We start from the raw sequence: 18397 nt of genomic DNA, 5'->3' as shown, positions 1-18397 counted from the left end.
ATTTAGAAGTTTATTGCTTAATTCTCGATTTTGGATTTTTTATTTTTCTTTCTGTTACTGATTTCTAGTTTAATTCTATTGTAATCAGTAATGTTCTCTATATTTCAGCCCTTTGAAATTTATTGAAACTTTCTATATATGTTCATTATGATAAGTGTTTCATATGTACTTAAAGAGAGCATAGTCTACAGCATGTAGGCTGTAATGTTCTGTATATGTCAATGAAGTTAAGTTGATTAATGTATTGTTCATATCTTCTGCATCTTTACTGATTTCTCTGTTTGCTTGTATTGCCCTCAGAAGAGGTATGTGAAAATCTCAAACTATTCTTGTTGATTTGTCTGTTTCCATTTCTGTTCTGACAATTTTTATAAATCAATTTTATTAGAATAAAATTTGTATGTAATAATATCAATTATGTATATATGCAGTACGTTTTTAAAAACAGCTTTGTCAGGACATAATTCACATACCTTCCAGTTGACTCACTTAAACTATACAATTAAATGCTTTTTATATGTTTATAGATTTGTGCAATCATCACAGTCAACTTTAGAATATTTTCATCATCCATAAAGAAACCCTATATCCATTAGCAATGATTCCCTTGCCCACCACTAATCTACTTTATATCTTTGTAGATTTGCCTGCTTTAGCATTTGATATAAATGGAATCCTGCAATACATGGCCTTCTATGTCTGGCTTCATTCACTTCCTGTGTTTTCGGAATTCATCCGTATTGTAGCATGAATCAGTACTCTGCTCATTTTTATGGCTGAAAAATACTCCAGTCTCTGGATGTATCGGTTTCTGTTTGCATAATATGTCTTTTCCTATCCTTCCACTTTCATCGTGTGTCTGAGTCTAAAGTATCTCTTTAGAGCATGTAGTTGAGTTATTTTTTGCATCTGTTCTGTCAATCCTTGTCTTCTAATTAGAAATTTTAATCCATTTACATCTAAATTACTAATAAGGAAGACCTTTTTTCATGCCATTTTGTTTCTAGTTTTGTGTGTCATTTATTGTTTTTATTTCTCAGTTTCTCCATTACTCTCATTCTTTGTGTTTGAGGTTTTTGCAGTGTTCAGTTTTGATTCCTTTTTTATTTTGCTTTCTGTCTATTTTATGTATTTTCTCAGTGGTTACCCAGAGGATTACAAATGACCTCTTAAACTTATAATAATATAGTTTACATTAATAGCAGCTGGTTTCAATAGTACACAAAAATTATGCTGTCTTCCTTTGTGCTGTTACTGCATACAGATTGCATCTTTATACATCTTGTGGTGATCTACACAGGTTTATAATTATCACTTTATGCAACTGTCTTTTAAATCAGATAGGAGAAAACTAGAACTTACAAACAAATAATGCATTTACACTTTCTATACTTACCTATGTGATTAACTTTACCCCTGCCTTTTTTCTTCTCATGTGGATCGTAGTTACTCTCTAGTAACTCCTTTCACTACAGTCTGAAAAATCCCTTTTGATATTTCTTGTAGGCTAGATCTTCTAGTGATGAATTCTCTCAGTTTTCATTTATCTGGAAGTGTTTTAATTTCTCTCATTTCTGAAGCATAGCTTTGCTGGATATGGAATCTTGATTGACAGATTTTTTTTTCCCCTCTGTATTCTGTCTTCTGGCCCCCGTAGTTTCTGATGAGAAATCAGCCATTAATCTTACTGAAGATCCTTTGTATGTGATAAATTTATTTTCTCTTACTGCTTTTAAGATTTTCTTTTGACAATTTGATTATATGTCTGGGTGTGGATCTCTTTGAGTTTATCCTACTTGGAATTCATTAAGCATTATGGAAATTAACACTGGTGTTTTTCATTAAATTGGGAAAGTTTTTGGCCATGATATTTTCAAATATTCTGCTTCACTATCACTCTCCTTTTCTTCTGGGACTTCTATTATGTATATGTTGATACACTTGATGGAAGCAGCTATGCTACCTGTCTGTGAGGGTGGAAGATTGTGTTTTGCAGCCAAGCAGCTTGTTCTCCAACTGACTGCACTTGGAGAACATGGTCTGAGCTGCCAAGTCTGCTGCAGGAAGTGAGCAGCAGGCCTTCTATTGTCCAGAGAGTCACGAAGTTAAAGTTCTCTTGATCAGATCTTCTCTTGGTATATGTTTTATGTATTTACTTTTGGCTGTGGTGGGTCTCCGTTGCTGCATAGGCTTTTCTCTAGCTGTGGCTCGCGGGAGCTACTTTCTGGTTGTGGTGCACAGACTCCTCATTACGGTGGCCTCTCTTATTGCAGAGCATGCGCTCTAGGACACTTAGGCTCAGTAGTTGTGGCTCCCGGGCTCTAGAGCATAGGTTTAATAGTCATGACACACAGGCTTAGTTGCTCCGAAGGATGTGGGATCTTCCCGTATCAGGGATGAAACCTGTGTCTCCTGCATTGGCAGGCGGATTCTTTACCACTGAGCCACCAGGGAAGCCCTCTTGATATGTCTCGAATGAAGTATTTCTTGCTGGGAGATGACTAGACCATTGAACTAATGGACTTGTTTTCTCTCTGTAGGTTCAATGTCAACAATGCCATTCTTCATCCAGAGATCGTGGAGTGGTGAGTATGGCTTGTGGCTGTTTGTTGTGCCCAGCCCAGGAAGGGGAGAGACCCCACTGTTCCCACCCACCCTGTCTCAGGGAGCCCCTCAGACAAGCTGGTCCCTAGAAACTCTTCTCTCAGCCTCTTCTGTTTTGTTCTTTTTGTCAGTTGGTCTGTTTTTCCAGAAGGGCACGAGTCACACAAATGTCAATTATATTTCTCCCTTTCTTTATTTAGAACTTTTTAAAAAGAAATTCTACCGTAGAGGAGCCAGACTTAAATAGCTCAGTTAAAGCTGATAGTGAAAGGAATAAAAATAAACATCATACATAATTCCATTACCCAAAAGGTAAACATGTTTTCCTCATGTCACGTGTATGTCTTGACTCGTTGGCCTCCTTTTTATGTGTCTTAGGTTGCCCACTTTATTCCCTGGCTGGTACTGGTAGCCCCTACCTGCCGTGTTCTTTCTGTGGGGTCACAGAGGGGCGAGGTGCCTCCAGTTGAGTCCCAGAAGAGACCCTTCAATTCTGATTGCTGCCAGTTTTCGAAAGCCATCGAGTTGCTCTTGGATAGCACTAAAACGTGTGTTATTTGTCATATGGCTGCACTTATTGTGAAGGTAGGAGAGCGGAGAGGCAGGGCCCTTGCCACGTCACCCCCTGACTGTGAGGCGTGTGTGTGCCTCACGTCTGACCCTAAGGCCATTCGTCAACTTCACCATCTGGTTGGGAGACCTCGCTCATCTGGTCTTGGGGCTTGGGAGCACTATGGCCTGAGGGTGAGCACGGGTCCGCTCATGAGGTTGGGGGCAGTGTAGAGAGGGGGAGAAGGAGAGCGTGATCCAGGCCAAGGGGCCACTTGTTGAAAGGCTGGAGATGAGAAAGCTTGGTGGCTCCGTGTGGCCAGCCTAGGGCCACACACTGTGGAAGTGGCCCCTGAAGTTGGTCAGAGAGATGGGCAGGGGCCGGGCGGCCTGTGCTGTCTGCCCAGACTTTGTCTTGAGATAGTAGAACCAGGAGAGTGGTGGGATCAGGTTTGCATTTTTTTAAGTCGTGGGGCAGGAATGGAGCTGCCAGTTAGGAGGCTGCTGCAGGATCCAGGTGGCTGCGGGGGAGCGGGAGGTAGGTGGCAGAGTTGAGAGGAAAGGGCAGGCAAGCAGAACGCTCCTGAGAGGAACCAGCCTTGATGCCGGAGTGAAGGGCACAGTTGAAGATGACTCTGGGTTTTTGTCCTGTTAGCTCTGGGTGTTGTGTCACTGAGAGGGGGCCAGTGGTGTGACAGTTAAGGGACTTGTCTGTGGTGTATTGAGTTTGAGGCAGGTGCCAGTGGGAGAGAGGCTGAGCCAGAGGCGAAGATCTGAGGGCTGTCGACTGGCATCGGTACCAACCCTTGGGGGAGCTGGGGGCGGGCGGGCCAGCAGCTCTGTCAGCAGCCCTGGCCCAGTGCCCGGCCCGGCCGCACACTTGGAGCATGAGGGCCTGTGTCCTGCCAGTTCACAGCCACCTCTTCTTGTTTTTTTTTTTTTTAATTTATTTTTAAAATATTTATGTATTTCTTTGGCAGCGCCGGGTCTTAGTTGCAGCAGGCGGGATCTCCCTTACGGCATGTGGCATCTTTGGTTTCAGCGTGCAGGAGCTGTTGCAGCACGCGAACTCTCAGTTGCAGCCCGTGGGACCAAGTTCCCTGACTGGGAATTGAACCCAGGCCGGCTGCATGGGGAGCACAGAGTCTTAGCCAGTGGACCACCAGAGAAGTCCCCCACCTCGTCTTGTTTTTATGAAGTAATATGCCTGGCTCTCCTGTAACCCGCAGCTGGCAGAAGAATAAATCCTGGATGCCCAGGAACCGTGTCCACTCCTCCACGTGACATCCCGCACAGCTGCTGACACTCCGGATGCTTTGCAGGCCAGGGCTGGGTTGTGCACCTCACATCTCCCGAGGGACAAGTCATTAGTTCGTAATTTTGGAACAAGCGCACTTTAATTCTAGTGACATTTCCACTGCTCTGAGGTGGATCCTGCACTGATAAACTACTTCCCGGTCTTATTAAAGCCTTCCGCAGAGAGGACTTACTTGGCATTTGATGGCCATGGAACTATTTTAGAAATGTCACACCATGCTTACGGCCTCAGGGGTGTGTTTAGCAGCGTGGGTTCCGGCCTCTGTAGTGACCGCGGTCATTCTTGGCGGGCTCTTTGGGAGTCACCACCCTCGCCCTCCTCTCTGGGCACTGGCGGAAGGACTCTGGGTGGGACGGCTGGTAGGCCCCTCATTCACAGGAGAGACTGGCCCTCCATGGTGTTAGATTATGGCTCACTGATGTGTCTTCGGGCCCTGTGTCCTGGCTGCTGTTACCACCCTCTTTCTCTCGGCCCCATGGAGAGAAGTTACCTGGGTTGATGGAAAAAGTGTCCAGTCAGGCATATCCAAATTCTATCCCCAGCCACCCCCTATATGCCCCCTTGCCCCCTGGGAAGTCATTTAACTTTTGTGAGCCTCAGCTTCTTCATCTGTAAAATGGGGATGTAATGCCTGACTCACAGCATGGATGTGAAGATGCATGCTGCCTAACAATTACCACAGACCGAGTGGCTTATAAGCGACCAAAGTTTATTTCTCACAGTTCTGAAGACTGGGAGGTTCAAGGCCAAGGCACGGACCCACTGTGGTTCATAGACGGCATCTTCATGTTGTGTCCCCAAATGGCAGAAGGGGTAAAGGAGTCCTCTAGCGTGTCTTAAGGGTGCTAATCCCCATTTGTGAGGGTTCCACCCTCATGACCTAAAGCACCCTGCAAAGATGCTACCCCCAAATACCATCACATTGGAGATAGGTTTCAACCTATAAATTTGAGGGGGACACAGCATTCAGTGTATAACACACCACACCTCAGTTTCCTCCACTGCAAAGTGGATGTGGTTTCCCTTGGTGAATGGCTCAAAGACTGAGGGCAGAAGTCAAATGACAACACATCCTAATAACAGTGGCAGTCGCTTTTTTTGGGCTGCACTGGGCCCTCAGGGCAGCCCACAGGCTCTGTAGTTATGTGGCACCTGGCCTTAGTTGCCTCCCAGCGAGTGGGGATTATGGCTTCCCAGGTGGCACAGTGGTAAAGAATCTGTCTGCCAATGCAGGAGATGCAGATTCAGCCTCTGATTTGGGAGGATCCCGTGGAGGAGGAAGTGGCAACCCACTCCAGCATTCTTGCCTGGGAAACCCCATGGACAGAGGAGCCTGGTGGGCTACAGTCCGTAGGGTTGCACAGAGCCAGACACGACCGAGCAACTGAACACGCACATGTGGGACTTAGTTCCCCGACCAGGGAGTGAGCCCACATCCGATGTGTTGGAAGGTGAATTCCTAACCCCTGGACCACCAGCTGGCACCTTTTGAGGCTTCCTGTGTGCCACCCCTCACCTCATTTGAAGAGACATTTTATTTATGTTATAAAGTAGGACTCTGATCATCCCGTGCTGCAGGTGGGCAGACTGAGGCACAGGGAAGTGATTTGCCCAAGAAAAAGCCGGGAGCTGAGCCCAGGCCAGCGGCTCCAGGCTCAGATGCCGCCCCATGTGGCTCTGAGGAGCCTCTTGTGGTGTGCGGGTGCTGCCTGAGTGTCAGCCACTATCAGCTGGTTCATTCTTGGCCACCCGACCTGCTCAGAGCCCCTGGAATAGATGGCATGTGAGTCCAGGGTGAGGTGGGGTGGAAGAACCACACCGTGCCACCCACACGCACCCCAGCTCCTAGGTGGCAGCTGGCCTGGGGATTTGGGATCCTTCCCGGAGCCAGTCTGATTTGGAGGTCTCTCCTAGCACAGGAGAAGCTTCCCTTCCCTTTGGGTGTCATTCATTTCCTTTCTGTGACTGCTTTTATTGTTTTCCATTCACTCGAGCAGTACCTTTTTGATTTCTTGTAAATTCCGCTGTAATCATACTCTTCTTCCCCCACAAACACGAGATCATAACTGATCATTTCTTTCCTCGCGCTGTGTATTGCAGTGGGAACATGGAGGTCAAAAGTTGAAACTTAATAAGAGCAGGCGTCTCACTTTCATAATTTAGGCTGTGGTTCTGCTTTCCTGTTGGCGGATGATTAAATTGATCTGAAGGTGGGTGAGGAAATAAAAGGAGATGCCTCTGTGCTGTCTAATAGCTCGGTGCGGTGGGTTTCAGTTCAGCACCTCTGGAAGCGTCACAAAAGAGCAAGCATGTCAGCCATCGTCGCGCGCCTTCTCGGGTTTTAAGTGATACCACGCTAGCTTGAGTCCTGTGCCAGTGCTGGACACCCAGCAGAGGTGGCGCGTGCGTATTCATCAGGCAGTGGGGAGACCCTTCTGTTTCTACTGCCCAGGAGACAGTGAAGTGTGGACGGTTTGGGGCTGACGTGCACCAGGATTCTGCATCCTGGGTAACATGTCCCAGATTAGAAAGGGTACGTGGATGATGACCTAGATTCTGTGGTGTGTATATGGAAAGTATTCCGGTAGGATTGCTGTCTTTGCCTCCCAATGAGTAGGCATTTAGCCCTAAGTCAGCCAGAAAGCAGAGTGGAAAGTGGGGACCTGAGGTTAGAGGGAGAACCTGGCTTACTGTGGGCCAGAAGGCTGGACACAGGATGTGGGGGCGTCAGGCCCTGGTCCCAGCCCTCCCCGCACGTGCCCACGACTACCTGGCCCCGGTCAGTTCTCAGGCACTCTCAACTCACAGCTGAGCTCAATCACTGTTTTCTTTCTTTGCGGCTCTGGTTTCTCTGAGAGGACGTATTGATCGAGCCTCCTGAGAACATGTAATTCTAACCAGCTCTTTCCTTTGCCTCCCTCCTCTTGTTCCCGGATTTTACCCTTTGCATCCCTGGGTCGCGGCGTAGGGAAGGAATGGCTGTGGGGGTCCCGGGGTATTGAACTCCTGTCCACGGCTCCCTCAGAACTTGCCTCTGCACATCCATCTCTGGGAGAGACGGAATTCCTGTCCCTTTCAAATGGGTTTTTGTTCAACACTGTGGCATTTCGATGCTTAGAGACTGATTTTGGAAATCCTTCATCCTGTCTTGCTACTGTTTTAATCAGTGGAGCATTCAGACCTTGCTTAATTGATGTCTTAATCCTGGGTTTAATGCCCAGAGGCAGTTTTGTGACCTGTGAATATTTAAGGGAAAGAAAAGAAAAAAAAAGACTGCACAAATGAATCTCAGCCTGGTCCAGTTATTGTTGTTTCAGGCCTGTGGCCAGGGATTCTGGGCCTTCAGCCCCTCCTCTCCCCTCCGCTCCCCTCTGCTCCCCTCCTCTCCCCTCCTCTTCCCTCCACTCCCCTCCGCTCCCCTCCTCTCCCCTCCTCTCATGTGGGGCTACCTTTCTCCTTGAGCAGCCTCCTGATGTGGTGGTACTCACAGGCCTGGCCACGAGCAGGGGGCTCTGCCTGAGTGTCTTCACCTCCTGCACACATCAAGCACCTCCTCTTGCTGCTAGAAGAGCCTGAACTGCCTTCTGCCCAGACATCTGAAGGGGCATCAGTGCCATCCTATGCTGAGCATTGTTGGTCCTCTGATGCTTCATGGAGGAGGTGACCTCCATCCTCTCCTGGGGATGGACACTTTGCAGGTGATGTTTCTAAGCCCCATGCCATACATCCTCGGGCTGGGCAAAGCTGGGACTCAGTGTGACACTCCGTGTCCTTCCGTTACTCCAAGGCTGCTGGGTCTACAGAGGCCAAACCATGGCAGAATCACCTTTCTTGCCTTTTTGTGCTCGGCAGTAGAGGAAATAGCTTTCTCAGTCTCAGGGCAGCGAGTCTTCTTGCAGATGAGGAGAAACTGCAGAAAACTGGAAAGTCTTACTGCTTCCTGCCATGATCCTAAAAACAGTTTCTCATGCTTGTGTTGCGCAGTTAATGGGGCCAGGCTGAGACCCCCAGCACCAGGGCGAGACATCAGCCCTAGAGCACCCATGGGCAGTCGGGTTAGCCAGCACACGCAGCTGTCTACTTTCAGGGCCCTTAAAACTTGGATTCAACAGGGCCAGGCCTGGGCTCAGCCAGGCCGGCTTCACTGGAGAACTGCCCTCTCGGGACAGTTCACCCTGGTTCTGTTTGATGTTTTTTTGTTGTTGTTTTTTTTTAACATGGGAAGTTGTCATCTTCCCCAAAGTGAAATTGGAAAAGAAAACAGGACTCTGGGCCTCAGATGGCTCGACATGCTTATCACTTCTGTTGGGAGGGAGCTTGGTTTTGGGCTCCCAGCGCCCTCTCTCCTTGGCTGGTGGAGTCTCTTCCCTGCTTATTTCAAGACTGAGGGTGTCCAGGCTGCAGAGAGGAGGGGAGTGGAGAGCCTGGGAAGTATATATGCTGCCAAAGCAAGTATAAGAGCCTGTGAGGTGGGCTCCTGGGGCTCAACCACTGGGGCTGCCTCTTCCTACCTGGGTGGCAGGGGGCGGGGGTAGGCTGCTGAGGCCTGGGGAGGCTGTGTCTCCCCGTCCCGCCTCAGACTTGCCAGGCTGGGCGACATCCCACACTGACCTGGGGAACAACCCAGGGTGGGCGAGATGAAGGAGGCCTTTTTTTCTTTTTGAGATGAGCCATTCTCTCTCCTGGTTGGAAGTAAGGTGTTTTCCAGCTTTGGTTTTAATGCCCAGGTCCTGTCTGTCTGCTCTGGGCCAGGCACTGTTCTGACTCTGGTACCCTGCTCTCCGGGACTGTGGGCTTTAAAGGGAGACTTAAGTGAAAAAGAAATTACAAGCATGATCGCTTACTGCACAGGGAATAGAGGGAGGGGATTTTGCCTGGTGAGGGACTGGATGGAGCCAGCCCTGAGAAAGGGGCATTTCAGGTGGAAGCCAGAGAATGAAAGGGCAAGAACCAGTTCCAGGCAGAGGGGTCCCTGGTGGGGGACGGGGAAGGAGGCTGTAGCTAGGTGATGGAGATAGGTCAGGTGGGCCCTGGAGAGCCTCAGGGTCACCAGACAGGGTTGTTGTTGTTTTTAACTGAAGTAGACCCCGATGATGGGAAGGATTGAAGGCAGGAGAAGAAGGGGACGACAGAGGATGAGGTGGTTGGATGGCATCACTGACTCAACGGACGTGAGTTTGAGTGAGCTCGGAGATGGTGAAGGACACAAAAGCCTGGCGTGCTAGCAGTCCACAGGGTCACAAAGAGTTGGACACGACTGAGCGACTGAGCCACAATAGTTGATTTACAGTGTCATGTTAGTTTCAGGCATGCAGCACAGTGATCCAGTTATTTTTCACACACACATATATTCCCTTATAGGTTATCACAATATATTGAGTGTAGGTCCTTGTTTTAACTTCGTCTGGACATCTGGGGACTACTAAAGGTTTTAAGCTGGGGAATGCCTGGCCATATTTGCATTGCCTGAAGAGCCACAGCTGTGGTCCAGGAAGCAGACGGGGCTGGAAGCCAGAAGAGCTAGGAGAGGTGGTCCAGGCTGGAGAGAGAGGGGTGGGGCAAAGAGAAAGGAGTGGCACAAGAAGTTGTGGAGTTGGGATCATAGCCCTTGGTCATCAGTTGGACGTGGGAGTGATGAGAGAGAGGTTGCCCAGGTCTGTGTATTAGGCAGTAGGGATGGGGAGCTGTGGCTGGAGGTGGGAGCTCATGGAAGTGTGGGAGTGTCTCCCTCACTGAGCTGGGAGTGCCTTGGGAGTCCTGCAGGTAGAATGCAGCTGAGAGGCCTATACCCGAGCCAGGGGTTTGGGAACAGGTTGTGCGGCAAAGCTCGGGGGTGGGGTGGGGTGGGGGGGTAGGGAGGGGATGACCCAAGAGAGACGGAGGAGGTGAGGCGGCTGAGTGGGCCAGTGGAGGCAGGCATCATGGTGCCTCTTGCTTTCAGGAGGTCACTGATGCCTCTGGCTTGTGAGAAGGTCATCATCCCACACATTGGTGGTTGGGGAACTGGGAGAGTGGCGGGGGCCTGAAGGAGACAAGGAGAGGGGACAAGCCAGGGAAGAGGCTCATAAAAGCTCTTCTCCTGGGGCAAGGACTATCCGGGTTTCCTTTCTGGAAACGGGCCAGGAGGTGGGGAGAAAGCTTGGCCAGAGGAGGAGGTGAGCAGTCATGGAGCTTCCAGGAAGAGTGGCAGGTGCTGAACCCAGGCTTGCATCTTGCGGGGCTGAGTCTCACTGATAAGAGGGCACGCTTCCCTTGTACCCGGTCGGGGCGTGCACTGGAGGGATGGCTTGGGAGTTCGGAGGAGAGGCGAGAGCACACCTGCCCGCCAGCCTCTGCGTTCTCCAGGAGGTAGGAGGTGAGTTCATTCGTGTGAGAAGGAGCCCTGGGAGGTCTCCGTGGTGGGGGAGGTTGAGAGCAGCCTGCACGCTCTGCTCTGAATCCTGGCAGACCTAGAGCACTGGAGGCCGGTGGCGGTGGCGCCGTCTGTCCGCCCGGCCGAGTGGTTTCCGTTCAGCCCTCCTGTCCTACACACACAGGCCTGGGCTGGGGCTGGTGCCTCTTGGGGCTTTGGCCAAGCTCATGCAGATGGATGGGCACAGAGCCTAGGGGTTTAAGAGGCAGCAAGAGTGTGGCCAGAGCGCTGGACCAGGCTGAAGAGAGGTGGAGGGTTAGAGGCTGGGCAGCCTGGGCCTGGTCCCCACGGGTGTTGTCACTCTGGTCATCACTGCATCGGAGAATAGAGAGCTCCGCTCCCGTTCACAGATCTTAGGGCTGGTGTTAAGTAGGGTAGGATCAAAGTACCAGGGGCCCCTGGGTTATCCTGCGAGTGGATTTGGACCTAACCCTCTGGGGCACAGGAGCCAGCTTTTGGTTCCCCCAGGTGGCACTGCTCACAGCACCTGGAGGTGGAGCCAGAGTACCTTTATGATGATAAAGAGCAGGCTGAGACTTCCGGGTCTGGTCCTCAATAAAGAAGGAGTGTTTGTTTGGACAGAGTCTCAGTGGGTGGGTGGTTGATCTTTCCCACGTTCCCCCAGAAGGTTTTATAGGCTTAGGAAGGTGTCCCTGTGCTGTACAGTGCCTTCCTTCCTTCCTGGTGAGAAATGGCTGGTGGCTGTCCAGCTGGGCACCATGGAGACAGTGTGTGTTGGGGATTGCATCTGGTGGAGATGGGTGCTCTATGCCATCCTTGGCCACCTTGGTTGAGACTAGCTCAGAGCCACCAGGCTTCAGAGGAGGACAGTGGTTAGACCAGGTGCATTCTGGACGGAGGGGCAGGCGTTAATCTATCACCATGACAGTATGCTGTGCTGATCTTGTTTTTGGCTGTGTCGGGTTTCAGTTGCAGCACGAGGGATCTTCCATTGCAGAACGCGGACTCTCAAGTTGTGGTGCACGGACTCTAGTTCCAGTGCACAGGCTTAGCTGCTCTGTGGCATGTGGGATCTTAGTCTCCTCCCCTCCCCGCCCCCAAGGATGGAACCCGGGTCCCATGCATTGGAAGGCAGATTCTTAACCCCTGGGCCACCAGGGAAGTCCCCTCCCATGCTGATCTTGAGGGGGCTTGAGCATGTTCCCATTGTGAGAGGAGAGGTGGCCGTGTGGGCCCTTTGGTAAAGCCAGGTCACCTTTCATAAAGTGACCAGATTTGGCCATCAGGGATGCACCAAGAACTCCACGCACGTCAGGGCTGGACCGGGCTGCTGTTTAAACGCTCACGAGCTGCTGTTTAACCGTTCATGACCTACAGTTGCTTATTTCAAATGAGTAGAAATAGAAAATGAATATTTATTTAGCTTCTCTACAGGAGTCTGACTTAGGCTTCTGATTGATTGCAGAGACCAGAAACCAAACCAAATTTGGGCAAACTAATGTGAGTTTATTGGGAGGATCCCCCTGGAGTGCAGCTGGCAGGAGGCACAGTTGAGCCTTGAGGGGATGGCAGGGTGTCTTTGTTGCATTTTCCGCCCCGTCCCTGTTCCCACCATGACCCTGTCTCACGCTAGGGGCCTGAATCACGTGGTTTTCCAAGGCTGCCTGACCTGTGGCCTAGGTGAGGAGGAAATGGGAGAACTCTTCAGCCATCTGGGCAGAGTGCTGGGAGTCAGCACACTTAAGATTCAGGTCCAGCAGCCTTGCCATGCTGGAGGAGGGCACTTCAACCCACTCTAACATTCTTGCCTGGAGAATGCTGCGACAGAGGAGTCTGGCGGGCTACGGCCCATTGGATCGCAAAGAGTCAAACACAGCTGGACTTAGCATGCATGCGTGCAGTGTTACCATGTAGCTGTCCATTTAATGGATGAGGAAGCTGAGTCCAGATGAGGCAAGCTGTCTCTGGCCACAGAATCTGGGCTTCTGCCACCCACAGTGGCTTCCCAATCTCATCACTGGAAACAGCCCACGCCCCTGAGGCTGGCGTTGGGTCTCGAGGGCCATGCCTAGCTCAGTTTATTATCCCTGAGGCTTGGTGGCCCATCCTCTGCCCACCCCCACGCCCAGGCAGCCCATCTGCAGCCCCAGGCTCCTCTTCAGGCGGTGCAGGGTGTAGTGCAGGGTCTCCCTGGAGGAGTCGGCCAGCTCCCACTGGAAGTCGCTGACTTGCTGCTTTGTTTCTCTCCTCTCTGCAGCCGGGTCTTCAAGACGGACATGGAGCTGGAAGTTTTGCGCTACACCAATAAAATCTCCAGTGAGGCCCACCGGGAGGTAAGCTGGGCGCTGGCTCGTTGGACCTGCCATTCGGGAGGGCCAGGGAAGCAGCCTTGCTCTGTGTGCCTGAGAGGGGAGTGTTGAGATGGACGGTCTCGGGGTGGCACTGGTCCCCAGGCCACACCAGCAGGCAGGAAGTGCCTCTGCAGGCTGGAAGCACAGTGCTGGCTCCTTACTGTTCCCCAGTAGGGACAGGACATGCAGGACAGAGGCTCTGCCCCAGTTTCTCACCTTAAAACTCCCACTCTCGGAGAATTTCCCAACAAGAAGTACCCGCTTCTGGGAGAATAGGACTCTCCCTCCTGGCATCCTGGCCGTCCCAGCTCCTTTGAAAAAATCTGTGGTCCTTGGGACTTCCTTGGTGGTCCGGTGGGTAAGAGACCACCTTCCAATGCAGGGGGTGTGGGTTCGCTGAATGGTTGAGGAACTAAGATCCCACATGCCACAGGGTGTGGCCAAAAGTTTAAATAAATAAATAAAACCCGTTAAAAAAAATAATCTGTGGTCCTTATCCACGAATCAAGCACATTTGTTACCATCATACATTTTCTGAAAACACCCTCACATGTTTTTTTCCCAGACCTTTCCACTTGACCCGAAGAAAGTTTATTTCCCAAAATGAGTCTGGCTGAGTGGGCTAGCCCCGTGCCTACTTACTGACCTCTGTAGCCTTGTGTCAGGAGACGTACAGGGATCCTTGGGAGCAACGGAGTCTGTTGCTCCAGTTCATGTTGTCTGTGTTTTATAAGGAGGGAAACCTTCTAGGATAGTGGCCATGGCCTTCTGAGCAGTAAGTATTCACCGGACACTTCTTGGTTAAATCTCCTCTCGCCTGCCGAGGTGTTTATTGACTGCTGAATAGAAGTGCTCCAGAGTGGTTTAAATAAACTGTATGACTTTGGAGCTTTTAAAAAAAAAAAGTTCTAATTTGTCACATTTCTGCACCACTGTGCGCACGTATCTTTCTTTTTTTTAAAGAAGTGATTCTTTGGAAAAAGTGCTATACATTATTTATAAGGCAGTGTTACTTATCTCCTTAATACAAATGTCTTTGCTTAATGTCCGTCCTCCAGGTAATGAAGGCTGTAAAAGTGGGAATGAAAGAATATGAGATGGAAAGGTAAGCTGCCGTGTTTCTCTGGGTAAAGATTAAAATGTAAAAAGCGGTAATTGATGTTCCCAGAGCGAGTTAACAGATGAGGCGTGGCGGCCGGCGCACAGATTGAGCGGGGATTAGGGGCAGACTCAACGTCATGGGCAGAGAGGATTTCTCTCCTCAATGGGGCCACCTCCCTGCCTCTTGGCAGAGTGTTTGATGGTAATGGTCTTTGATTACTTTTCAGGGTGGTTTAGTGCCCCAGCATTCCACTCTTGGACTTTCTGCCATTTGTGGGAAACTTTACCAAATAGCTGCTATTGTGACTCAGAAAGCTGCTAGTAAAACAGCTTGCCATTTTTATGTGTAAACACTGCCCTTATGTCTGCTGTGCTTGGACGACTGGGTCAAGGGATGGTTAAGTGGCTCATAAAGCGTTCTGGAGAGCTCCGTCGTCCTGTGGCTCCAATTAGGCTGAGCCCATTGCCAGCCGGGGGCCGTGAGGTGGGGCGGGGGCTGCCCCTCTATCCTGGGTGTGGCCCGGCCAGTTCCTCAGCCCTACTCCGGGACCCAGGGGTCAGCAGGCTGCTCCCCAGGGCATGAAGAAGCCCTGGAGTCAGCCCCAAGCTGCCCCAGTGGTTGGCCTCCCACACACCTCCTGGGGCAGGAAGCCCCCATTCCCAAGTCTCCCACTAGTGGCCACACCACCTGGGAGCCCCCATCCTGTGGAGAGAGGACACTGAAGAGGCTGCCATTTTTCCGCGAGTGACATAATAAGAAAGGCGTGTTTTGTCTCTACCACCAGTTCCTGGCACAGAGCTTGTAAAACCTTTGAAATCCCTTCATAGAGAGGAGCATATGGTTATTTACAATAAGCCCCTTTCCACCACACCTGAGTTTATACTAATGAGTGAGTGAGTGTGAAAGTTGCTCAGTCATGTCTGACTCTGTGACCCCATGGACTACACAGTCCATGGAATTCCCCAGGCCAGAACACTGGAGTGGGTAGCCTTTCCCTTCTCCAGGGGATCTTCCCAACCCAGGGATTGAACCCAGGTCTCCTGCATTGCAGGTGGATTCTTTACCAGCTAAGCCACAAGGGAAGCCCAAGAATACTGGATTAGGTAGCCTATCCCTTCTCCAGTGGATCTTCCTGACCCAGGAATCAAACCGGGATCTCCTGCATTGCAGGCAGATTCTTTACCAACTGAGCCCTCAGGGAGGCCCCTTATATTAATGAAGGACCCTCAGAGTGGGAGGAGAGAGGCACTAGAGATTGAGGCTGAGTTCTGACTGTGATTTAATCAGTCATGTATCTAAGGAGGTAATGGCACTTCCATAAAAGCCCTAAACCACAGAGTTCGGAAAGCATCTCGGTTGGCGAACGTGGGGAGGTGGTGGGAGGGTGGTGCCCCTGGAGAGGGTTTGGAAGCTCTGCCCTTCGCCTGACGCCTGGCCCTGTGCTGCTCTCCCGTTCAGCCCTTGCTGAGTTTTATCTTTCAAGTGGTTGTAGCAAGTAAAGCACTTTCCCGAGCTCTGCAAGCCGTGCTAGCAGACTATGAAACCCAAGGCGAGGCTTGGTGGGAACCCCTGATTTCAGGCTGATCACTGATCAGAGTTTAGTAAAAGGGGCCTGGGCTTGGGCTTGGTGCCTGCAGAGGGGCCAGCTTTGTGGTATGGAGCCCTTAATCTGTGGCGTCTGCAACTAACTCCCGCAGTCAGTGTCAGAAGGTGTCAGAGAGAACTGGAGAATTGCTTAGTGTGGAAAACCCACTTATTTGATGTCAGAAATGTTGTGAGCACAAAAAAATGTTTTACCCTGTGCCATCCATCCTGGGCTGCACCTTCCTGCCTGTCCTTGTAAGAGCTCGGTGCTGCTCCCCTTCCCCCCTTGCAGGGCCCAAGTCTACCCAAGGTGCCCTTGGGGTTGGCCTGCCTCCACACCCCTAGCCTATTCTGACAGCCCACCTCATCAGTTCAGGGTGAGGGTGAGGTGCAGACAGGGTCAGCCGTGGGCATCGTGGACATTCATGGTCATCATCATCCTGGGCTTTGGGGGTAGGCATCTTTTTCTCCAAAGTCTAATAACCTGTAAAGGAGTCCTCTGTATTTCTCTCTTCTTATCCTGGGAGATAAGAGGTTAACATGGCCTCAGAGGCCCCGCTGCTGTGCCTTCCCACGAGAGGGCACAGAACTGGTGAGTGTTCAGGGACCCAGCTCTGTCACTCTTGCCAGAGGAGGACTCTTGGCTCCTGCCAGAGGAGAACTCTTGGCTCCACGTGGTCTCCTGCTGCAACATGGTATCTGCCCTGGGATTCCTATGGGTGTGGGCCCTGGGTCAGGGGCCGGCCACTTGAAATACCTCCTCCTGCTCCCTCACTCCTTGACCCCAGGCAATAGAGGTTTTTTTTTTTCTTTCTTTGTTTTAATGAGAAATTTCAAATACTCCCCAAGTAGACTCAAGGAAAAGACCCTGATGCTGGGAAAGATTGAAGGCGAAAGGAGAAGAGGACTGCAGAGGATGAGATGGTTGGATGGCATCACCGACTCAGTGGACATGAGTTTGAGCAAACTCCAGGAGATAGTGAAGGACAGGGAAGCCCGGCGGGCTGCTGTCCATGGGGTCCCAAAGAGTCAGACATGACTGAGCGACTGAACAAGAACAGCAGCTACAGAGGAGTATAATGAACACCCAAGTCCCCATCAGGGCTTTTGTTTAGTTTTGTTTTGCTGGAGTGTTTAAAACCAAACCCCAGACATGGAGTCATCTCACGTATAAGTACATCAGTGGGTGTCTCAGCGGATGAGGGTACTTTTTTCCTTTTCACATAACCACGAAGTTAACAGTCATCTTTAATATTACAAGTGTCTAGGTCACATTGTCTGCTGCTGCTAAGTCACTTCAGTCATGTCTGACTCTGTGCGACCCCATAGACAGCAGCCCGCCAGGCTCCCCTGTCCCTGGGATTCTCTAGGCAAGAATACTGGAGTGGGTTGCCATTTCCTTCTCCAATGCATGAAAGTGAAAAGTCAAAGTGAAGTCACTCAGTCGTGTCTGACTCTTAGCGACCTCATGGACTGCAGCCTTCCAGGTTCCTCCGTCCATGGGATTTTCCAGGCAAGAGTACTGGAGTAGGGTGCCATTGCCTTCTCCACACATTGTCTAAAGCTGTCCTTTTTGAGTTGGCCTGTCTGAGTTGGGATTCAACGTCTACATGTTGCATTTGGCTGTCATTTGAAGGAGAGCCTCTTGACAAGCTGAGCTCTGGTGAGAGCTTACATCTGTCTACACGCTGCTTGGTCTCCCACCACCCATCCCCCCCGCCCCCGCCCCCTACCTGTCCCAGGCCGGCCCCACTGCCGCCTCCTCTGTGGATCGGGGCAGACCTCCGAGAAATGATCCTGAGGCTCTGGGCCAGAAGCAGCCACCCTAAGGGTGATGAGGGGCATTAATCCAGCTCAAGTGCCAGGTGGGTGCACTGCTGTGCACCTACTGTGGCTCTGCCCACTCTGCAGCTGGCCGTGGGGGTACAGATGGGAAGCGGTGCCTTCCCTTGCAGCCTCAGCCAGGCAGGGCAGGGGGGCATCTGATCTGTGGGTCCCTGAACCCTGAGAGCAGGAGGTTCCTGGGGTAGAGAGTGGGGGCGATTTTCCCCTTGGAGAAAAGCTAAGGCAGAGATGGTGAGAACAGGAGATGGAGTCTGTTCCTGAAGGGCAAGGGGGATGGGAGAGGCAGGACAAGTGACCCTGGGGAGCAGATGATGTTGCCCCCCCGACTAGAGGCAATGGGAAGGTGGTTGTCCTGGGAAAGATTGAAGGTGGAGGAGAAGGGGACAACAGAGGATGAGACAGTTGGATGGCATCACCAACTCCATGGACGTGAGTTTAAGCAAGCTCCTGGAGTTGGTGATGGACAGGGAAGCCTGGCGCGCTGCAGTCCATGGGGTCGCAAAGAGTCAGACATGACTGAGTGACTGAACTGAACTGTCCTGGGACACTGTTGCATCTTGGGGTGTCCCTGGCCAGATTTGAGGAGGGTACCCCCTACTTCCGGTGCCACCACTCAGTCTTCAGTGGTGAGGTGGGCCCACATCTCTGCCTCAGGCTTGCTCTCCCCACAG

The 18397-nt window shown here is 51.1% G+C and overlaps 1 protein-coding gene across 1 annotated transcript in view; it reads left to right on the top strand.

Moving 5' to 3' along the window:
- Positions 1-18397, top strand: part of PEPD (peptidase D) — a 120044-nt gene that overhangs the window by 31326 nt on the left and 70321 nt on the right. The window contains exons 7-9 of the mRNA XM_025269021.3: positions 2541-2585; positions 13102-13177; positions 14254-14300. Coding sequence (XP_025124806.2) covers positions 2541-2585; positions 13102-13177; positions 14254-14300 — 168 coding nt within the window. The remainder of the gene's footprint in view (positions 1-2540; positions 2586-13101; positions 13178-14253; positions 14301-18397) is intronic.

The sequence above is a fragment of the Bubalus bubalis genome, chromosome 18 (genome assembly GCF_019923935.1).
Source record: "Bubalus bubalis isolate 160015118507 breed Murrah chromosome 18, NDDB_SH_1, whole genome shotgun sequence".
Taxonomy (NCBI): domain Eukaryota; kingdom Metazoa; phylum Chordata; class Mammalia; order Artiodactyla; family Bovidae; genus Bubalus; species Bubalus bubalis.
The sequence above is the reverse complement of the archived record's forward strand: the minus strand, read 5'-3'. Positions and strand labels throughout refer to the sequence as shown.